This window comes from Macrobrachium nipponense, chromosome 3 (genome assembly GCF_015104395.2).
Source record: "Macrobrachium nipponense isolate FS-2020 chromosome 3, ASM1510439v2, whole genome shotgun sequence".
Classification (NCBI taxonomy): domain Eukaryota; kingdom Metazoa; phylum Arthropoda; class Malacostraca; order Decapoda; family Palaemonidae; genus Macrobrachium; species Macrobrachium nipponense.
Window position 1 is genome coordinate 129,741,274 of NC_087202.1, and position 24,901 is coordinate 129,766,174.

A 24,901-nucleotide genomic window follows, 5' to 3' on the forward strand; every position below is an offset into this window, starting at 1 on the left:
TATATATATATATATATGCGTGTATGCGAGTTCGTATGTGTTTGTGCGTGTGTGAACACTAATAATAATAATAATAATAATAATAATAATAATAATAATAATAATATATATATATATATATATATATATATATATATATATATATATATGTATATATATATATAATATATATATATATATATATATATCTATATATATATAATGTGTGTGTATGTGTGTGGAGAGAGCATGCATAACAGTTCATCTGACACATTCTTCTCATAACGCATAATATTGCAGAGGCAGGCTGAGGGCCGAAAGACAGACGATGCGAAGGAAAGCGTCCATATCAAGTCATTTGTTGCTGGATCCAGTCTCGGTAGTAGGAGACGCGGGTGTAGACGCCCGGGAGGCTGGCGTCTGTGCAGGTCCTAGATCCGAAGGACACGATGCCCACTTGAACATAATTGCCAGAACCAGGTGGTTGCTCATAGATGGAGGGACCTCCGCTGTCTCCCTAATGTTAATGAAAAAAAATACAGTTATTTATCTTACAGCGTTGGAGTCCATTTCGTGATTTTAATTCTGACGGAATTATGCATGTTTTGACACTCTTTTCAGTTTCCAAATATGATTCGAAATTTTCAGAAACATATGTTATAAAACAAAAAGAGATGACAGTGTTTGCAAGCACATTTAGAAAGTGCGGTGGTCAGTGAGACAGTGCTTAGAGACTGCTGACGATGGCTGTCAAAGTGAATCTTAAAATGCATACTTGCAGACAGCAAGTATATAAACTGGAAACAGAAGCACCAGAGCAATTCACAGTGATGGTCAAAACAAAATGGTCATGAGTGAAAAGAAGAGCAAAACGAAAATCATAATAATAATACCCAAAAATCCATTCATGATAGGACGACGCCTAAGCAATCCTCTTTTATTTCACACAGTATGAAAGGGGAAATTCATTAATCAAAGACTCCATTGCAGAGTTTAAAGCCCGAGGTTTATATATCCTTTTTCATCTTAGATCATCATATTCACTTGCAGGTGACTTTTGTTGCACTTCGCCTATAACGCTACACTTTTTCACCTTTGCTACACTTCTCACGAAAGTCCTTAAACGATATACAGTGTCATCGTGGAATCTCAATCGTTTGCTGAAATTGAAGCGTAAGGAAATAGAATGTTGTAAATGTTTTTGTTATCATTAATTCGAGTACGTAAAATTTTCCATCCAAACATCATTGAACCATATGTAACTACTCTTGTTCTTTATAACACCCAGATCTCTTATGTTCATTTTGCACTTAGGAGCGTCATTCTGGTGTTGGAATCTCGAAAATCTTTTCATTGCGCTTGGCAAGCCTAGTTCACTTGAGTTACTTAAAGTATATAGTATTTATGTATGTATGTATCCTACCTGTATCATCAGATCAGACAAATCTAACGGAAGCAGTAGTATTTCCTCTTGAACGGGCTCTGCTCTCATGCTATAAAAAAAAATTAAAGAAAAAAAAAGTGAAGCCTCACTCTGACACAACAGTCAATGGATGGAAAATGTCCACCTTCTGTCAATAGATTTCAAATCTGACTTTGTTCTCTCTCTCATAGTTTCGTCATTCCTGTTTCCCACATCTTTCACTCATTTGTAGCAGCTGTGACTCTCCATTTTGAATCCAGCTATTGTTCATTTCAGCTCAGAATCGACCCTCCATTTCAGGCCTGACACCTTCAGTCAGTTAGATTTTCCAGACACCTTCACCTTTTTATAGTCCATAGTTCAGACATCAAATACTGCGGGCTTCGTGCCAGACTGACTTCATCTGAGCAGTATCCCTTCAATCACCGCTCCAGGGAGCCCATTTCCCTCGTTCACTTTATAACCGCTCAAAAAGTCCTTGTGATGACGCACAAACGTACAAGATAAAATCCTCTGCAGAGGACTTCATTTATAAATGATAAGTTTTTATTTCAGGCAGGCAAAAATGCTTCTATTGAAGAACATATCATGGTTATATATATATATATATATATATATATATATATATATATATATATATATATATATACACATATATATATATATAATATAATATATATATATATATATATATATATATATATATATATAATATGTAATATATATATATATATATATATATATATATATATATATATATATATATATATATATATATATATATATATATATATATATATATATATATATACATATATATATATATATATATATATATATATATATATATATATATACTGCAGCCACCTTCTCCACATGAGACATCATTGAACATGACTCATAGTTACATAGTTAAATAAAATAAGAGAAGTGAAGAGAGAATGAAGGGTAATTGATCGCCCTCTTACATTTAAAATATATTGAGAAGAATGCACTAAAACTGGTGAAATCCAAATCAAAACAAAACATTGAATATTGCCACTAACATTGCAAGAGTCTCCACTTGATGAGTCCATACACATCATGGAGGAGACTATGAGCCCTCTGGCTGCTCCATTTGAATTCCATCTTTGATCGCAGACGCTGTTCTTGATCACTGTGGCCTGAACATAATGCAGCTGAGACTGTAACTTTGCAGCTTCGTTCTTCCCCCACCCAGAGACGGTGGCGCGCTGATCCTTTACATTGATAACTGTAATTGAATAGTGTTTGTACATTATCAAAGCATCCAAATACTAAATGACTAAGTAATTAGGGTTTCATTCGGGTACGGGAGAAATATCATTTGAAATGGTAGCAACCCATTCATTCATATGGTAAAATAGTTGATCAATTCACAGTGTCAGACCACTGCAAAAACGGAAGCACGAAACCATCACTGACAGAGATTTCTTTAAAGCACTATACTATACTGTACCATTATTCACTTATGCTTGAGCATCTGCTGAGCGAAAGTGTAGGAGTGAAGCCTGGTTCACACGAAGACAAGTGGGAGTTCTTTCGATGCTGCTCTTCAAAAGATGCGTTCGCAACTTAGAGTGAAATGCATAGAGAACTCCTGATATTTTCACGGGACATTCATTTCTAGATATTAGTTTATTATTGGAACACGGTATGTCTGCTGGAGGGTACCAAATTTCAGTGATCTATGAAAATAAATATTTCAAGAATAAAGGAAAGGACAACTTACTGACCTGTTGTTGGAAGACATATGGGCCTGATCCGATTTGTGAATTTCACTTTTTCAGTCAGTTTCAGGACAGCCAAATCATTCTGGAGGGTTGCTCGAGAATAGCGCCGATGGATAGTAACTTTGGAAACTTTAGCCTTTATACTCCTGCCCTCTACGGGGGTAGTTAAATCCCAGTCCCCGAGAGACAACTCAATCTGAGATGGTGAGTTTTGGTATCTGTTTTAGGGGGAAATTGCAATGCTCTGTAGATATCACATCTCATAAGAGGATAAAAGGCACCTTAAAATACGCCTATCAAGCAGTACTTAATGCATTCATTTGTACATGAAGATACACAATTAGTTTTAACCAAAATAAAGATGTTACATCATTTCTAACTTCACTTTATGGTTTAGTCATTGTTTCCTTATAGTCTACTCTATAAGCAAAACCTCTCCTCATTGATGATTAATCCCAAGAATATAGACACTGGAAATCTTAGCAAACTGTACCAAAGGATGCAGAAGGATAACCAGAATACCTTTGCCCTTAGCCTGCTCTCAAGGAGCCTCGCCCTCCTAAATAGTACTATCTGCACTTTTATGCAATGCAGTCCCTAACAACATAGCTCTTGAGGATTTTCTTTAAACTCCTCCTACAAATCTGTCTGCAACTGCCTTGGATATTTTCCTGAATGTAGAGTTTGTTAAGAAGCTAACGAGAGTAAACTAAACTTCCATGCAGCCTTGAATTTCATGAGCATCAGTTTTAAAGCTTCTAAGCAATATTAAACTAAGTTTCTTTCGTGGAAGGATTTGATAACATCGTCAAAACAAAGTTTCAGTCACTGTCATCAGAGTTGAAGGTAGTTAATCCTCAGATGTTACCAGAACCACAAGTAGTTTACAGCAATATGACACACATCTCCAGCAGACAGTCACAGTCACGGTCAAATCCTTTTAAGTGGGATATAAAAAATGGAACACAATCACGTGATTACAAGAATTATAACTTCTTGGAACACTTATAGAACAACAGTCATCACTTGTACACTGTTGACATGAAATTTTAAGACCCAGCTGCAATAAACACCAACATAGCAAGTAACCACAATACTGTCCACTGCACACACCGCCTATTCCTAACTCCTCAACAACTGTGTCAAAGATATCCATAAGGTAGATCACATGGGAGACTGATACTTGACCAGCATAGAAAAACCAATTCAAAGCGAGCATCCACCATCGAGAACAAGAGTCACCTTTAATTGAAAATGAAATTCCGCCAGCATCCAATCAGATCAAGACAATAAAGCTCAATGCTTCCCAAAAACCAAGCTCCTCCTTCAGTGTTACTATGTAGTATTGCACAATATTCCTAAAGATGTGAGGTGATATTTAGATGTGATTGGTTTTCTTTTTTCTAAATTCACACGCTTACACGAAATACTCAAACATTTGTTTGCAATGGTATAGAGAAGGACAGATAAGATTCAGCGATGGTAGAGTACCATATTATACCCCAAAGTCTCTTTTGGAGTGAAGAGATGAATAGAGTTTAGAACTATGATGTCTATACAAAGGTCTGGAAAAGCTATTTTTTTCATCATAATGACATGAAACCCTAAATGGCCGGAAGTTTTCAACATTAGGTCACGGGTTAGAGAGATAGAGAGAGAGAAGAGGAGAGATAGAGAGAGATAGTCCAGTCGTCAACAGAATTAAGAAAAAGTTAATGAGGAGGTGGAACATTGGGCCAGAGGCATTTCGTGGAGCATTATTCAAGCTTCAACAAGCAAACTGAAAGTTGTAGTGAAAGGCAAATGTGTAACTAATCTGACAGATGAGCAAATGATATAGAAATAAAGGTAGGATTGAGAAAGATATGGATCATGGAGACATTATGAATTTGTTCTACCAACATAAACATTCAACCCTTAGCGACTTTAACCCTCAGATCCCATTCGATGGTAGAAACCAAAACAGCATCATTTATTGGGACACATCGTACCGGGTATTGTGTTGGTGCACAGCAGTAAACATTCCTCATGGCTAGCAACATCAGGGCAGTCAAGTCTTGGGAAACCTGTACCCAACAATATCTATCCTTGTTGATGATAGCTGATGTAGGGTCCACAGTGTTACCCACAATATGTATGATTTATGGAATGTTTTTAATTACATTATGTTATAGGTACACTTACGTATGGAAAATCATACATTGATGACCTTGACCTTGTCTTAAATGACCTTACCACCAGAAAATATTGTCTTAAGTTGCATATTATGGATGTATGATATATAGTTAACATGTTCCAGGTGGTTCCAGTGTTGTAGCTCATATGTCAATTAAAACCACTTATTAGTAATACTTCCCCAGCAGTTACCTTGAGCTTATCCTTAGTTACCTTTCCACTAGAAAATGTTGCCTTAAGTTAGTCATTTTGGATACTTAGAGCTTGCTTAACATTTTCCAGGTGATTGCAGTGATGTAGCTTCGATATAGAATAAAAGCCTTAATTAGCACTAATTAGTGTTTGCCTTAAGTGACCTTCCCACCAAAAGAAATTGTCTTAAGTTGCTGCCTTGAAATAGGTGATGCATTCCTAATGAACCAATGTGATAACCAGCCTTGTAGTGCTACATCAAATAGGAATTAATTAGAGGCAGTAGTTAAAGCCTCCCTGGCCATGCCCACCAGAAGCTGCACTTAAGACAAAGGTTTATGTAGTCAGGTAGGGTATCTCTACCATGACAAACAGTCAAAGCTTTTGTAGGGCGCACTTCCAAAATATCTCAGCTAGCTCTTAGGCTGCAATCCTTCAGAGATTTTGTTCCAGCCCAGGAAGACCTTAGGTGATGCAGGACTGTTCATTTCTACTTACGACACGACGCAGTGTGCAGCAGTCAGCACATGGGAGTCGCTGATGAGGGAGGCTCCACAGTGGAATTTGCTATTGATAATAATGGCGATTTGCCAAGGAAATTCCCGGAGGCCAGCCACGCTCCCGAAGGTGATCCTATTGGACAGCAGACTTGGTTTTCCAGCATCTTAGCAAAGGGAAAGAAAAAGGTGTATCACTAACAAACACAGAGCACCATTTCTGAAAATAGGAGCTGTCTGTGATCAGTGGTTAAAAGACATTTATAGGTAAGATTTCAGAATCGTTAGATAAATGTAAACAAAATGAAGAAATGAAATGGAACAGAAGATTAAAGAAAACAAGTGGAAATATTTGTGTATAAACAATTAAAAATGTTGAGTTCTAATTGGATTTAGTAATGATTTAAAGAACTTACTCAAAATCAAATAAAGAAATGGAGATATTTGCTTAGCGCTTGTTAACAATATTCTCAATAACGCTCTTATTTGTTCCCATACAGGAAGACCTGGACTCTCATAAACAAGAGGTTGGCTCAACAGTCATGTCAAGAGAGATATAGCAAAGCGTAATTTGTCATATGTCTATGTAGTTTGATATGTCGGTCCATTAGACTTTGGGAAAATATTAATCACCTATTGAATTCAAGCCTTAAACTATATGAATTCAGTAATAACATCATCATTATCAGTAGGAACAACTTACATAATAATAATAATAATAATAATAATAATAATAATAATAATAATAATAATAATAATAATAATAATAATAATAATAATAATAATAACAATAATAATAATAATAATAATATAGTATAGTATAGTATAGTATAGTATAGTATAGTATAGTATAGTATAGTATAGTATATTTGTTTGTCCTTATTTGTTACAAATTCATAGTATAAGCAGAAAATTCGCCGAAGCAATTTAATGCTTATATGGCGATAACATAAGGCAAGTTTACTGGTTTTTCATAAAAGTTATACAGACTTACAAGCTAAAACAGAGACATAAAAATACATGGGTCGAGCCTATTTTGACAAAGGGTTATAATACTAAGTGAAAGAAGGCAAGTCCAGCTTGCAACACAAAAAGCATTTATACAAATGCCAATAGAATAACACACACGTCCAGCTTGTGTTCCAAGGAATAAAAAATACCTGGGTAACTAAAAGGAGTATTTAAAAAGCACAGTTCAACACCACTTAAAATACCTATTGTTGTGCAAGTAACAGTTTTTTGTAATTTCTGAGAGAAACATAAAAGGAATCTTCTAAAAGTTTTGTCAAGTTCATTGTTAAGCCCAATCAGCTGATAGTGGAAGAATCTCCTTTCAACCTCAGTACGTATGATAGGTGTATGATAACCACGGCCCCTAGTAGCATATTCATGGGAACTCAAGTTGGGGCGTAACAAAAGATCATAAAAGTAAGGCAGCTCACCCATAAGCAGTCTCCTCAAGAACTTGAATAAGCTTAGTTTATACAGGCTACTTATGTTTAGTATTTGCAAACGTGTATATAGTTCCGATGTGCCCATCACCGGTCTTCCATCCTCATATCTGACTCCAGAATTATTCTTAGCAAGTTGTTGACACGTACTTTCAATCTCTTAAGCACAGTAACAGGTGCCGAGCCCCATATTAAGAGGTGGTTATTCAAGTAGGGGAGCACTAGAGCATAATATAGGTTAAGCAATATGTCAGTCGGCACGAAATCACGAGTACTAATAATTGCTCCAGTTATACGGCTGACATTGTTAATGTGTTTTGTATATGTCAAGGTATTAGTGATAGTCAAGCCTAGGTATTTGAAGTCCGTTACCCATTCAATAATGCCATCAGCGAAAGATAGGGCGGGAAGTTCTTGGGGAGACCTGGTCAGGACAAACATCAACTTACTCTTACTAGTATTAGGAGTTAGCATATTTGCTTTTAAGTATACCTCAAGTTCACTAAACAAATTCCTAACTTTATTCATAAGCTCGGTGAATGAATGGGATACCAACAGAAAAGCAGCATCATCCGCAAATAAAATTGTTTCGGCCTGCACTGCATTAGGTAGGTCATTTATAAATATATTAAAACAAAGAGGACCAAGTATAGACCCTTGAGGCACACCACATGTAATCACTTTAACATCAGAATCAACACCATTTACGCTTACAAACTGCCTTCTGTTAGCAAAGTATGATTTTAGGTATAGATGAAATTGGCCACGAAACCCATAATGCTGTAGTTTATCCAAAAGTATTTTGTGTGACACAGTGTCAAATGCCTTTCTCAAGTCAAGGAAGAAGCAGAAACAGAAACTCTTCTCTTGATAAGCCTTTGTTGCAATAGAGAGAAATTTAATAATGGCCTGTGTAGTACTTCTATTTTTGCGGAAGCCATATTGAGAATTATTAAGAATAGAGTACTTTTCAATGAAGCTGTTCATCCTGTCTAGAGTTAACCTTTCAAAGATTTTTGAAGCCACGGGTAAAACTGATATGGGCCTATAATTATCAATGATACTTTCTAATCCAGACTTATATACAGGAGTAACTCTTGCAACCTTAAGTCGACTAGGAAATTCAGGCTGCATAATGGAACTATTATAGAGCATTGCATAATGGGAAGGCAAATACATTACAGCTATCCTTCAATATTAACGGCGTTATGTCACAAATTTTATTGCCTTTATTTTTTAAACTTCTGATAACATGTGCCACCTCTACATGATCAGTCGGCCTTAAGTAACACGTTGTCATTATTGGAGGGGTATGGTAGGTAGTTACAAGCAGTGGTTCTAAATTACCCACAAGGGAGGCAGCAGCATTATAAAAAAAATTATGACATAGTGACCAAATCCAAGCCAGTCAAAATCCCATCAGGTGTCTGGATGTATTCCAGGCTGGCAGCTTTTTTAGTTTTTATAAGACTATTAATAATTAACCACAGTTTCGAAGTATCATTTCCAGCATCTTTAAATTTACTATAATAGTATACTCGTTTGGCCAGTCTAATCGCTTTTGTTAGCATATTTCTATATTGAGTATAGGCCAACTTCTCAATCTTACCTTTCAAGTACAATTTATATAACCTGGACTTTTTAGCAATACAAGATTTCAGAATAGGTGTCATCCATGGAGCTGGCTCGATCAGTTTGGGTAAGGATTTTTTAAGAGGGAATGAGCTCTCATAAAGTTTAAAAACACCAGCAAAGTAAGATTCATACACAGTATCAAAACTACCACTACGAACAAACTCACGAGGATTAAAATTAGACACAAGAAACCTAAAAGTCGTCAAGCTCCTCTTGCTAAACGATCTCCTCACCTGAGCAACCCTATCTATAAGTTGGTTAGCAAAAGCTTAAATGAAGCCATAACAATAAAATGGTCTGTAAGATCATAAGGGATAACGTAAGTGTTTTATTCACATTATCAATATTAATAATCCAAATATGGTCCAATAGGCTGAACCTTGTTAAAACACTATCGATATTTATTTTGGTGGGTATTGTAACCAATGGAGTAAAGCCAATTTCAAACATACCATTAATAAAATTATCAATATATCTAAATTTACCCATATTAAGCAGATTGATATTATAATCACGCATGCTATCACTTTCTTGTACTTAGCAAGTAAATCTCTAAAGAAGATAAGAATAGAGACAAACGCATTGTTATTCTCAGGGGAGGAGGTAGGGGGATGGTAGAGAGCAGAGCAGACAACGTCAACACTGTTAAAGTTGAGTACAACTGTTAAGACCTCGAAGAGGTCATTTACAAACGAGAAATTTTCTAAAATTTTCGCCCGTATGCCATATTTTATAAATATCTTCACTCCTCCACCATAATGGTTTCGATATATATAATGAGAGTAAAATCCAGTAATTACATAATTTAGAAAACAGGGTTAACAGGTTAGCAAAATGTGACACAAAATGCATAAAATTCTTTTTCCAACTTCGTATGTCCAGAGTAATATATTAAAACATGTAACAGTTACATATTAGATATTACCTCACAGTCAAGATAATTACACAAGGGAGGAGAATAATTAACCAGATCTAGCGTCAGTATAGGGTAATCACCGTTTTCAAAATCAATAGAAGCCATCATTGAAATTTTAAGTATCAGTTAGTTATAATAATAATAATAATAATAATAATAATAATAATAATAATAATAATAATAATATAATAATAATAACCTTGATTCGACTAAAATCCCAAAACCAGATATGTGACCATGATGTGGACTTACACTGAGCAAAGAGCGTGTCATTGAGAGAAGGCACATCCCAGTCGATGGAAGTGACGGCGGCGCCTGACCCAATGGACCCTTTCACATGTGGCAGATGGACTGGCCGTATCTGAGGCTGCTGTTCATTACCCTTATTGTTGACGTGATCCCTGTCCACTGGTCTCTTTCGGCTGCTCAGAGTCTTACGACGCCTCGCCATGACTTCTCCAGGTTCTAGGCCGATGGGCTCTTTGTAGGATACCAATCTAACTGACTAGGAAATCAAAAAGTGGCTCTGTCACGTATTTGCATCTTTCAAGTAGGATCACTGACTTTAAACTATCCTATATATGAAACTAAAGAATGGAAAATAAAATTGTAGGATGCTAAAGAACTTGGTGGAACCTTTTTGATATAAAGTTATGATTTAACATAAATGAAGAGCTTCTTTTGAACTCTTACTCCAGTTAGGACAGTCACACCTCAAATGGTTTATGTTCGCATCTGTCCTCAGATAATTATGTATTCAGTGGTTGAGTCATGTCAGAGAAACATCAGTGAGTTATCACCGATGGGATGTTCCAGTGACTTACCTTTCGGATGCCTTGGTTGAATCGAGGGCCTTTGACTCCACACTTAGCAAATCCTGCACCTCCTCCTCTTTTAACTCCTCCTCCTCCTGTGATGGTTGAAGAGGTATGGGGCACTAGAGGATCTATGACTGGAGGGAAGGTAGGTGGATACACTGAAAATAGGTGAACAAAAAATGGAATAAAGGTAAGAAATGGATGAGTCAAAATATAACTATTTAGTGACCTAAGTTAGCCTCCAGCCATTAACAGTTCCAATACACTAATCCACCCACTGGGGGGAAGCTTTTGGGTTGCTTCCTTGAAGGCCCAGAGTATTCAGAACAAGTAAAGTTGTTTTGATGGATGGAACTCTCCACATTTCGGTGCAATAGAAGTGATTTGTTCCAGGGAAGTGACCTGATCGCACTGGATTTTTTTATAGAAAGTGTCAATGATGGCAAATTATTTTTGTAATGTATGAATCCCTGGAACTAAATAATATCATATCTACTTCTGCTTTTCCAAATAATGTTGCAGCATTAAACGCCTATGGAAATAACTTTTAACCGAAAGCGTCATTGATTGCTCTTGCCATAAAAATTGGTGACTAAATTGTTTTACTGATCTAAAGACACTGAAGAGAGTTGGTTTACTTGTGGTGCTTCCTCCACTGCCGCTTCCTCCTCCTCCTCCTCCTCCCACATCAACTCCCTCTTCCTCCTCCTGATCCTCGCCCTCCCACTGGGAACATTTCACCTGCTCCACTCTGAGGTTCCAGGAGACGCTGGTGGACTTCGGGGAAGTAATGTGAATTGACACTTCATTGACGTGTTTTATGTCATAGGAATCTGCGAGAAATGGAGAATTAGGCTTCACAGAGAGTAGAAGTGAAATGGTTTATGCGTGCAACATAACGATCATTTTATTATCAATAACAAAATAATATGTTATGATGGTTGACCTTTTCTCCCATGGATTACATCTTGAATAATATCAAACAGCATTTACATAAGAAATAATCTCTAGCATCCACAAAAGATTAAGCATCAGTCATGGCTTGCAAAGAGCTTCATTCACTCTTCTGGTGCTTAAAAGGACTAATCTAATAAATGATATCAATAAACGACATCAGTTCTCAATACTTTAACAGAAAAGAGAAACAATGCAAACAATAAAATGGTTGAGCATACCAGGCCATGCTTTTGTCAAGTTTGATGAATCCCATCAATGGTTATGTCATTGCTCTAACCTTTTCCCAGCTTCTTACAACACTGTTAATTTAATGTACTTTATTTTGATCACAGGTGAGACCATTATCTGTTTGCAGTGTCCCCAGAATAAGAACTTACACTTTTTCCCAGTGAGCCTTCCGCATTTGGGTTTCAAACGGTCGTTGTGGATTCCCTTCACTCTGAAGTGCACGTCATCACACGACCCTCCAGACTTGGCGGGTAAGTCTGCCTTTTCCATCGACACTCTGCAAACAACGAGAACTTTCTTTAGATCAGTTTTGCTGAGGTTCCCTTTGCCATCCAGGACTCTAAACATGTAAACACAGTGTTGTGAAGATGCACAATACATAGTTGCTTGATTGAGACATGATCTTCGTTTTTGATCTGACATCATTGTCAAATACAATGATGCATAAGAAATTTGACCTGGTATGCGACAGCAAATTCAAATATATTTGTTTTATTTTCCATTTATTTTAGAATGAAAACTTTAGTATGATTTTGTACCATTGTATATTATGTATAACTCATTCATTGGAGGAAATTCCAGTATTTTCCATTCATTTATCGATCAATTTCTTTCATGAAAACTTATGTGGGTGTTCCAGCATGGTCACTATGGGTATATTTGCTAGGTGGACTGTGTCTGTTGTTAATTTGCAAGTGTCATATATTTTCTTACCTATACAAATGCCCTACTTACAAAATATGCCATCATCTCTTATCAGTTTCACGGAGGCTGTTGATTGTTCAATCAGCCTGAAATAATTTCTTTTTAGAAGTGTTGGCCTGTAATGCATGACAGTGCTCCCATAAGGCAGCTACCTCTTTCCCATCACTAAAATGTTAAATGAGCATTTCAGTTGCGATTTTTGTGCCAAAATTGCCTGGAAACAACCATAGAGGAAAAACATAAAAGTATACAGTTCGGAAAAAGTCGAGGCCCAGTTCGAAGAGAATTTAATTCGTTTTCCTCAAAAAGCACAAATGAAAGAACTAAGGGAACCAGATATGCTAGAGAGAGTACCAGAAGGAAGAAACAGACCAATCAATTCCAGGTGACTCAGGCAGCGAAAAGGAATGAGGGTTCCCTCTCTTCAGCTCAACTGAACCGACAGATAAACATAACAGAAGGGCGAACTTGGTGGAAACAACAGGGTCTTAACAGAGTCGAAATTTGTGTCAAAAATACAAAAAAATTAAAAATATGAATGATTCAGTCATGTCAAGAAGCAGATGATGTAACTCAAGAATAGCAACAGTTTTGTAGAATGGTTCAAAAACTTTAAAACTAAAACTTGAGTAATGGGATGAAAAAAAAAACACTTAGACAGGGCAGCAAAAGACAAAGGAACGGTTTTCCTTGAAAGTACTGAAAGCTGCGACAGTGAAAAAAAGATCTAAATTTTGACAGGCTTGGTCGAAGAGAGGGAGATCCTGAAAATATTACCTCATCCGACAATAGTCATCAGATCTCTTGGTGACCTGGAAAGAGCAGTCTCCTGTGGTGGGGTCATCTAATGGAAACTGCACATTCCTGAAATATGACACCTCTTGGGAGGTCCACTGACCACATGTTCGGTAAACTGAAACAGAAGGATGGATGATGAAATACATTTGAATCTGTAAATTCATTTTCCTTTGTGTAACACAGATACTCTAGCGACAATGAACTTCAATACAAAATGGAGAGCAACATATTAAATGTTAATAATAGCAGAAGCACTGGATTACAGTTATGACTGTTCTCACATCTGTCTTTATATCTTTGTATATTATGTATGAATAAGTATGAAGTTCATATGTTCATAAATGTAACTTAATAGATAAAATGTAAATCAAGAGATGCATTTATTGTTTCTTTTGTGTAGTTCCCACATGAATGCATAGAATTTCGTGCAAAATTCACTAACTGACAACTAACATACTGTATTTTATCTCTTATTTTGATGCAATACACACCTCCTCTTTTTTGTTTTTTTTAAGAAAGCCAAGTTATGCTTTATCACAGTAAAATTTTTCATATTTATCAAAATTGTCAGAAAATACCACAGAACCAAATTTCGTTCACTCAGAGCAGATCCATTCGACAAAAGTCTTTATCAAAACTAGGTTTTGATTTTAAAAAGATACGAAAATTTGATATTGTTTGAATTGCAACCATAAAATTTTGAATAGTCCTATTTGATTATTTTGAGGCTTAAATGCTGAAAAAGTAAACAAATTAATTCTTGACATAGCTAAAATGCATCCACCGTCGTCAATGGGTGGGTGTAATTTGTGGCCTGGGTATGACGCTACCTAGATTTTCTTCCTAGGCCGAGGTGTACTGATTTGTTTCTCTACTTGCTAGAAAACATTACACTTAACATTTCCATCTCTCTGATGATAATTTGTGATGGGAAAGCACATGAAGTTGTGTACATAATGTTATTCTTGATTCTAAACATAAAAGACCAAAAGAAATTAATCAAGGCCATAGCTGAGATTGTCAAGAGTGTTGTAAGGAAAGATAACCAAAACAACTGAGGACTCTGATGAAAGGATGGCTCTGGAAAAAGCTAGTACCTGGATAGCAGCACTTGTGAACAAAGCCCAAGTCCTGCAAGAGAAATTAAGCCAGTGACATTACCTTCTAGCACCCTGCATATAGGAGGAGAAAACCTGCAGAAGGATCCCATTTTAACCAAGTAATGTGCAAGAACTGAAGACTGACACAAAATAAAGGTCTAAGCTAAAGATTATTAGTGGTATGTTATATCATAATTGGAGGACCCATTTAGGAGAGTATTGGTACACCTGGTTGGACCTATATCAACAGAGTTCGAGAGGAACAACAGGTATAGTTTGACCATGGTAGACTATGCTACAAGGCATCCAAAGACAGGGTCACTGAATTACTGCAGTACAGCACCAGATTTTCATTGTTTGGGCTGCTCTGTGGAGGGGCAGTGAAAAGACTGGTGCAGGTTCTCATTGAACTAAGGACTTGAGACTAAAATTATGAAGTGTGGAAAGCATTCCAGTAAATGTTGGAGCTAAGACATCACATGAAAGAGGCATGTCATTTAACCAGAGAGAGTTTATGTGTGGCATATGAGTCCCAGGTGCATCACTGCGACAAGAGGACCAGAAACTGTCAGTTCAAGTTTGGAAACAAGATGAAGTTGCAGTGGAGAAGAACATATGAGGTCAAGAAGGTGGTTAATTGCATCAACTACGAGGCTGATGATGGCAGAGAACTAACTGTAAATTACATTCAAACATCTTGAACGACTACAGTGAGAGGGAAGTGAATGAAACAGCAGCTGCAGTTGCTGCTGAAGAAAAGAGATGTCTGAATGTGACCATTATCAAGGAGGATGCCTATGAAAACCAGATAATTCCAGATGAAGATTGGTTGAAACTTCAGCCACGCAAGAAGAGATGCATCAAGATGTCACCAGTAACAACAACCTAAGCAAGCAACAAAAAAAGCAGGTATTGCAGTTGCTGGAAGAACCTTATGACATTTTACCAGCAATTCAGGAAAGACTTTGCTTGGAGAACCCTGCAGGAAAGTGATAACAGAGCAAAAATGAATTCTTTACCTTTCACTGCAAAAAAAACTAATCCAGGAAGAAGCTGAGGTGATGCTAGAGATGGGAATCATTGAAAGAGCAACTTGTGCTTAATGTTTACCAGTAGTGGGGTGAGAATGACGGTACAAGCAGGTTCTCTTCTGTATTAGTGTCAACTAAACGCCATAACAAAGTCTTACAAAGGACCAATGAGAGATCCCAAGGCTTTGAAACTTCATAATGACAATTTCTTCACCAGGGTATTCTGATTGAAGGCAAGAGGAAGTGATTTTTCACAGTTTCAAGCAGATATTACCAGTTCAAAAGGCCACTGTTTGGATTAATGAACAAAAAGGCAATTTTCAAAAAGTTGATGAAGACAATAGGTAAAAGTGTTCTGGATTGACTATGAGTTTCAGAAAGATAATGCTCCAAGCTCTGAAACCTATTCCACTTATGAATATGTGCCAGATCTCTATTTAAGCATTATGCAACCATAAACCTAAGGCAAGGAAAAGGAACAACAACTAGAAAAGTAGAATAATCGATGTATGCAATCAACTTGTTCTCCAGACTGCCACTTGGCACTGGTGTAGATTATGAATACCAAAGGCCAGCCGAAACACCTGAAATGACATTACCAGAACTATTGTACTGGCCTTTGGATTCTGCCTATTAAAACTCATTTAAAATGTTATGAATTGATCCATAAATTCACAATAATCTGAGCATGTAGATAAATGTATTATTATTCAAACAATTAAGGGTCGCACTCGTTTGTTCAAGATTTTTCCAGTCTAACCAAATTGACCAAGACTAAAATAATGCCTACTCCCTGTTGAGGGGAGTGAGTGAGTGAGTAAGTGTGTGAACCAGAAAATTCAAGAGATGGTGGTGATCATATAAGAGATAGCGCATGGTTGGTGAAGAAAGGAGAGTAAAATAAAAGCAAGACTAGGCAATTCTTAAGTCTCCAATTTCCCACAGATAGAAAGAATACAGTGCTGTTACCTCAACATAAACATTTCAGTGCTTGCTGCAAGAGAGGAGCCTTACAAAGGACAATCTATGATAATGACTGACCAGAATGTTGTATCATAGGATACATCGTTGCTCAAGTATGGTTGGCCCCAAAATCTACTGATACGTTGACCATTGGTCAGCCACAGGGAAAAATAGTTTTAAACAGTTTTCAAATTGCATGTGCCATTATAGCAAGCAAAACAAAATTATCAAAACAAAGCATCAGATAGCACTAGTATCCCCACGTTACCTTTTGTTCTTCCCAGCATCTATCCACCACCAACCGTTATCCCTCCAAGCCTGAACCACTGCTTCATCTTATTCTGGCCTTCTGCAACAGCAAATTTCCCATCCTGTACAATCTGTGTACTCTATTGTTTCTTTGTTCAAAAGAAGTCTTAAAAAGCATGTGCAATCCTCCCCCCCCCCCTCCCCCCCCTCAAAGGATGTTACTGAGAGCAAACCCACAAGGGCCTATGATGTGCCTACTTGGCTGAAAAGGTGAAAGTCTTAAATATGACTGAAATGAAAAAAAAATCCAATGCCATTATCACTATCAAATACAGCAAAGTTTACATGAAAGTATGGAACAGTATTAGTAAAAAGAGATAAACCTCCATGAAAGTGTATAGAAGATATGACAAAGGGACTTCTTATCAAAGGGAAATATTTTACAGCAGAAAGCCTTAAGTTTGTATGAGAAATTCAGCAATACCGCTGTTACCAAGTCATCTGCAGCCAGTTGGACTGGTTAAATTCATTCAAGCCTTGATTTAACCCAAAAAACGAACAAAGAATTTAATGGAGAACTGGCATCTGTGGGCAAAGAGACGGCACTGGAACAACCAGATTTGCAGGTCGTATTTTCACCTCCAAACATGACCTTGCTTCCCCAGCCTCTCATCCAAGGCACTCAGAAGATCTTCAACATGATACTAGCTGGCATTGATACCAGCCCTAATATGAACATCATGTACCTCTGGAAAGCATTCACCATTGTCGATGCAGGGAACAATGGTTGAATTGAAACCATAAATGGTGGACACATGTTAGAAGAACCTGCTGGCGGTGATGGATTTGGGGACAATTAAGTTGAGCATCTTAAAGAGGATGTCGAGTTGATGCATAAGGAGTTAGAATATCGCATAAATTCGTCTAAGTCGGAGGGAGACGAGTTAGGAACTAAAGTTGATCCATTAAAATGGACACTGGAAAAGATGAGTGAAGTGTTAAGCATAATTCAGAATGCTAAAGATACAATAAAGAGTTAAGATTCTTCCGTAGAGAGCAGTATCAAACTGACCCATTTGTTGTTGGAAACACAGGTGTATGATGAACCCTATGGGCCAAGTAAACAACTGCCTATTTCGATGTTCTTCCAAAAGAAGGAGTAAAAAATAGTTTCCACAACAGATCACCCTCAGCATTCCTCTTCATCTGAGCCTGATGGCATCCGGCACCATCCTCTTCTCTCAATCTCCTCCACCTCATCCAGGCTCTGTCTGACGTTTTGTCAGAAGGTCAATAACCCTATCGCCTTCACAGTGCCAGAGAGAAGCTCTATGATATTCCATCAAGAATCTCCCCTACATATTGTTTGCAAATACAAACTTTCCTTCTCTCTCTCTCTTCTATTATTTCTCAATTTTTATTTCATTGTTAGTCGTTATCTTCACTGTATAAAATGGTAAGAAAGGACTTAATAATAATAATGCTAGTTACAGCGACCTCTCTCTAGGCTAATTAGTTTTAAAAAGATATTAAACTAATATAAATGAACAATCTGAGCACAAATTGTTTATCTATATGAAATGGAAATCTCTTTTTTTATATTCTATAAGAAATGCTGTATCCATAATTCTTTTATTATTATTTTCTATGAATAATCAATAATAGTAATTACAAGAGGTATTGTGGTTTATATGGGAATAAACATGTTTATATAATTGGCATGTGTACAGTACTCCGTTGTATGAGGTGCTTTCTGCTATCCACGCTTTCATAGTTTGCACAAGAGATCTTCTCATCTCATCTCTGATTAACTTAGGCTTTACCCTGTCAATAAAGACCCAGGAAACTAGACATTTTTGCGGTAATGAGAATCTGCTTAGTGAACTTTGGTAGGAGTGTATGTGAATATGTAGTTGTCCCAACGAGTTGAGCAGAGTGCTATATTTCGAGAGGCATCTCTACCCTTTACAAACAATCATTGCTTGTGCTCAGTACCCACTGGTTCTCTGATGTTATAACCAACACTGACAGTCCTCCATTTGGGACTTCAGAGCATGCTAAATTTAATTTCTTCAGTAATCAAATTGACCATCCTACCCTTATTGTGCCATACTCTATTAAGATAAATATAATTCTCAGTCGGAATCGATGGAATTTTTAGTCAACTCTCCCATGGCTAAATAAGGAAGAGGATTATTCCTTTGAATAAATAGTGGTTTTGTCAAAATAACTGAAAGGTAATTTTCTTTCGGTAGTTGAATTACAGCATTAGGCAAAGTCTGGCTCAAGGACGATTGTTAGCATGCTTGCTTGGAGAAACAGGTTTAGTGTCTTCGGAAAAAAAATAGGTCTGATCTGACGTTAAATAGGCACACGGAAGTAACACCTCCATCTAAAGAGTTGATAAATACATTGCTACTAATCAAATAAAGCCTTTATAGTACAACTCAGCAACAGGAATGAAGGACTGCTCTCAAATCAGCACTTTTGGTGCCAGTCCCTTTGTTTCAACCAGATGGTTGTCAGCCATTGTACATAGAATAAAGACAACCACTTTCACTGATGTGTTTGAGAATAAGCCGAGTCATGAGAAACTCATTAAGCCTCATACCTGTTTTCTTGGAGCAGAGTGACTACTTTAGCTTTTCAGTCCAAGATGGTAGAATTCCTCATTTTTATCATTCAAAGTGCTGATTACTCAAATCCTCAGTTGTCTGTTATTTATGTAAGATAACTAAAAGGGTTGGATTTTCTTACTATTTCAGCAGATGTTGGAGACTTGTTAGTTTTGCTTCATCGGCTGAATTTGAGAACGGTAGCTCATTCCCCACCAAATACCATACAATTTCTCTAGTTCCCATATTATTTATACAAACATTTCGAACAACTCTTGACAAATGTCTGACACCCTGCACTAAAAGTAATCATCTGTGCTCACGTAAACAGTCTGGCTTTGTCAGGGCCTGGGTGATTGTCATGCACTGATTTCAGTCTCCCATATCGGCAATAAGAGAACCAAGGCCCCAGGGGGGGGATAGGGGCAAAATCCAGATAGGAGCAAAAACCTCTACGGCAATTCTGTACCCCGTACTCCCTCTACCACATCAATATCGCATTACCATGTACAATTATACACTAATTATGCTTATAAACAGACACCTTCACTCTGTAAAACTAAAACGTTGGTGCAAGATAAAATGAAATGGCTTATTTTCACATATTTGTAATAAGATATATTATATAAATACATTTTGTACAAAGAAAAAGTGAGCCCTTTTCCTCTCTCGTAAACAACATACAATACAGTAGGTGCACTGCACATAGAGTAAACTACTAAATAACATGTGCATAACTTTCTTTTTTGTATTTTGCATCAACCCATTAAACATTATAAAACTGTAAAATACCTGAACAGAATATAAATACCTGTAATAACAGACTTAAAAATAAAACAGCTTTTTCTCTCTCTAACTTACAGCAGCCGGACTTTTAAAAATTGTGAGGAGGTTTACAAGTCCTCTTCCTCCACCTCCTACTCATTCTCCTCTTCCACCCCTTCCTCAACATGACTGTGTCATCAAGACCAGCATCTTCGGCCTCCTGTGACTTCCAGGAGACATGAAGCACCAAACTGGATGGAATAGACTTAGAGGTACCTAGACAGTCAGGGTTGTCAGAGTTGTGCAGCGACACATCACTTGGCTGAAGGAAGCCCGCATATCAACAAAGGGTGCATATGTGCGCCCCTGCATTCCTGAGCTAAATTTCCGAGTTACCAAAGAAGTGGAATGGATTGGGCTTGGGTGCATGGGGGTTTGGGATCAAAAGAAGCTGTGAAGGTACTTTGCCATTATGAATGACAATTCTGCTTCACAATGATAGTCTACTGAATTTCTTTCATTTCTGTAGCCAATTCCAAGGCCTTGGGGACTTCATTAGGGTCAATGTTGGAGTTTTCATTGATCTCGATAAACATATCAAAGATAGTGCACATTTGCCTATATGAAGCTGCCCATTGTGAAACAGCCTTGTCCTCGTGATCTTCTTCGTTTTCTTGCTATCGAACATCAGTTAGTTTGAAGCCAGGGTTACCTCTGCCATTGTCCAGCCACTTCTGCATGTCATCTTTGGGAACGTCACCGCCTCCCTTTGCAAGAGTAGCAGAGATGTCATTGACTTTGATCTCTGGAAGTCCATCATGCCTTCTTCTCCCTTCAGAATATGGTTCCAAGCATGTTTCAGGGTCTGTGAGGTGGTGTCTTTCCAAGCATCTGCAATGTTGTAGATGGCAGACCTCAGCAAATAGCTTCAAAAATTCTCCTGTGTCCGTTCCCGTCATATCCAAGCCTTGCTCCTTCTCCTCCTCATCCTCAAATGCCACCGTCACCTCCTCCAGGACCCTCCTCTGGTATAGCTGTTTTGTTGCAGCAATAATACCTCAGTTCATTGGCTGAATGAGGGCAGTCATATAAGGATCCAAAAACATTACCCTAATACAACCTTTGTCACCAACAAATTGGGTTGCATTAGGATGAACATGCACGTTATCTATGAAAAACAAAGCCTTCACTCGACATCTAAGCAATGTCCAAGTCCTGTGTTTGATAACAAACAACCTCACAAAAGTGATTATGAAACCAATTATTTACAATCTTGGAGATGAACCATACCTTTGCCCAATGATACCAAATCACTGGGGGCCTATCCCTCAGCCTATGCAGGATAATGTTGCTTTGCATGTCCAACTACCACAGCTTTGCAACAATGGCTAACAGAAGCACTTTCAGATAAAAAAGCAGACACAAGTAGCTTGGAAATCTTTTTAATGGATCAATTCTTTTCCTTTTTGACAGACAAGGTAAGGAGCAACCCAATAGACCATTTTCCTCGGTGTTATAGATGTCCCATAAAACAAGGCCTTCTCATGTCATCAAGTCCTGCAAAGTCTTGAAAAATTCCTCTGTCCCCCCTTCGAAGCACCCAGAGCTTTGCCACGAGTCTTCTTATTAAAAAACCCCATACCAGAGCTTGAAAAAAACAGCCAATCTTCAGACACCTTAGAATCTGCAACACTGTAGAGGCCTGAGCACTTCTTAGCTGCAGCCTTCAACTCAGCACTACAAATGTTCATGCCAGCCACCCTTTGCTAACAAAAGCAGAGCAAGGTTCACTGTTCAATGTCCTCATGACAATATTTTTCTATCAGTTTGTGGCTCTGATTCTTGGATCTCTTCTCCCTAAAGTTGCTAGCATGCATCTTCAGCTTGTCCTTGGCATTCTTTATACCTTGCAAGGTGAACTGGACAGTATCATATTCATCCACGATGCATGTGCTCCTGGCAATTTCAAACTTCTGAGGGATCAACGCCTTCCTTGCCCTCTTAGGAGTAGGTGTGTCTTAAAAAAATTACATAGCACAATGGTAACAGCAGCTGCAATGCTGCAGGCACTGGAACAAAAGCCATATGTTACAGTGAAAGCATTGTGTATTGCAAACACATGCTCGCCATTCAAACAAGCGACTGATCATGTGAGCTAGGCAAAGAAGTTAAACACTCTTTGTTACAAACTGCACTGATGCTTTTTGATTCATAACTTTGTCAGCCATTAAAAAGTAAAAAATTGCAATGACAAGTAATAAAATAGGCATTTCCACCCATAGCAGGAAAACTTACAAAAAACATAAATGCTTGCCCATCCATGAAACTTCTACCATACGCAGTAGAACTGACAAGGTATCCGTATAATTAGATTGCAAGCAATAAACAAGATGATGTATGATGACTTTTCAAGCACACTGTACTTTTATGCCAATAACAATTAAAAATTATTCTCTCTCTCTCTCTCTCTCTCTCTCTCTCTCTCTCTCTCTCTCTCTCTCTCTCTCTCTCTCTCTCTCTTGTGTTATGTATCATTACAATATTTTGTTTTTAAAAAATGTTAAAAAATCATACAACAAAGGGTATTTCTAACAATCGTGAAAGCACTAAGAATTCGTGAAAGTCGTGAAATCTCTTTGAAAGTCAAACATAAATGCTACAACCTGCAAGGCCTTCCCACCTACTCCACCCCAATGAAACTCCTTCCGCACCACCCACACCCCAATAACCCTTTCTCTGAATGCTTATGCTTGTTGCCAACCACTCCCCCACCATCCCCCCTTGGCCTTCCCCTTCCCCGACTCTGGAAACCCTTTCCCCAGCCTCCTATGTCGCCAATTTTTATGTTGCTTCCTTAGAATGATGCAGCATTGCCGACCACTGGATTGTAGTTTTTCCATTTGTATGAAATTTATGTATATATTATGCATATCTCTTTGGTCCTAAGAGGCTCATTGAATAGGAATAAGGGTGACTGTCACGCGGCTAAGGGAAAACCGGGTAACTGAGTAATTACTGATATATATATATATATATATATATATATATATATATATATATATATATATATATATATATACTTTTAGGGCATAGTTTTTCTCTAATACAATTTTCGTTAAAAGCAATTGCTTTAGTGGCAAATTCCAACGCTTAACAAAAGACCCCACCGAGGACCTCAGAAAGAAAGTGTCGAGGCTTGTGACTAGGGCCAACAATCAGCAAGACGTCGTAAAATTCCCTAAGGTAAAAGGAGACTATGGGCCCGGTTACTGCTACGGAACAGTGAAAACGCACAAGGCAGGCAACCCCCTAAGGCCCATCATCTCTCAGATGACATCCCCAACCTATAGGATAGTGAAGGTCCTGGAATGATTTGCTGGTACCTTACATACCCGGGGTGCATTTATTCACTGAAATCTGCGGTGGAGTTTATTGATCTCCTACAGGAAAAGGACAGAAGACGACATTGCCTCACTCGACGTTGAGAGTCTGTTTACGAACGTTCCCGTCGAAGAAACGATCGACATCATTCTTGATCGTGTATACAGGTCCGAGAAGAACCCGCTGCCCATTTCCGAAGATGTCCTCCGAGATATGCTGAAAGCTAGTACTACAGAAGCCCCTTTCCTCTCTCATCAGGGTGAATTATTTCGTCAAGTAGACGGAGTCGCCGTGGGATCCCCACTAGGGGTCCTCTTTGCAAATATGTACATGGCCACCGTCGAAGAAAGGACCTTTAGAGAACAGCAAAAACCTAGGATCTATGGGCGGTACATCGACGATATATTCGTCACAATAAAAGAACCTGACGATGCCAGAAAACTAGCAGATGCTCTGAAAAGAAACTCAGTGCTCAACTTCACCACAGAGCACAGCCAGCAGAAGACTTTGCCATTTCTTGATGTCCTGGTAAAACAACAAGAAGGACAGTTTAAGACGACCGTTTATACGAAAGCAACAAACGCTGGCCGTTGCTTGAACGCACGCGGGGAATGCCCGGACACATACAAAAAGTCTGTCGTGAGTGCGTATGTCAACAGAGCCTTCACACACAGCTCATCATGGAGAGACATGCATAACAAACTCGACCGAATTCGCCAACTGCTGACAAACAACGGCTATGCAGATCAAATTATCGAAGCAGCAATAAAAAAGAAAATGGACGAATTTTACCAACCCAACACGATGACAAAAAACGAGGAGAATTTGATTATTTACCATCGTGTACATTATGGGTCTGCATACAAGGAGGATTGCTGCACGCTACGCGGGATAATAAACAGAGGCGTAACCCCAAAAGCCCCTTACCATAAAATAAGCCTCAGGATATATAGTAAGCCCAACCTTGTAGCAGCCTTAATAATGAATAAGAAACAGCACCGCTCCGGGGGGACCGAAGGAGATGTGCACGAATGTAGTTTACAAATTTACTTGTCCAGAGGAGGTGTGTAAACCTCACAGCCAAAACTACATAGGGCACACTACAACGACCCTTCGGAGACGTCTGCTGGCTCATAGAAATCAAGGGGCCATCCATCAACATTACATAGATGTTCACGACAGGAAGCCATCTCTACAAGAGCTCATAGAAGGCACCCAGGTCGTGCACAGAGAAGACAACTACGGTCGCCTCTTAATAACGGAAGCGGTGAG

The 24,901-nt window shown here is 38.1% G+C and overlaps 1 protein-coding gene across 1 annotated transcript in view; it reads right to left on the reverse strand.

Annotated features, from left to right (window-relative positions):
- Positions 1–211: 211 nt before the first annotated feature.
- The window catches only part of LOC135222058 (protein masquerade-like), a 76,649-nt gene continuing 51,959 nt past the window's right edge, over positions 212–24,901 (reverse strand). Inside the window, exons 4-12 of the mRNA XM_064260201.1 lie at positions 13,505–13,640; positions 12,172–12,299; positions 11,476–11,670; positions 10,844–10,995; positions 10,272–10,524; positions 6,019–6,184; positions 3,157–3,371; positions 2,449–2,654; positions 212–496 (exon numbers count right to left, since the gene is read on the reverse strand). Of these exons, the coding sequence (XP_064116271.1) occupies positions 329–496; positions 2,449–2,654; positions 3,157–3,371; positions 6,019–6,184; positions 10,272–10,524; positions 10,844–10,995; positions 11,476–11,670; positions 12,172–12,299; positions 13,505–13,640 (1,619 nt within the window). The 3' untranslated portion in view covers positions 212–328. The remainder of the gene's footprint in view (positions 497–2,448; positions 2,655–3,156; positions 3,372–6,018; positions 6,185–10,271; positions 10,525–10,843; positions 10,996–11,475; positions 11,671–12,171; positions 12,300–13,504; positions 13,641–24,901) is intronic.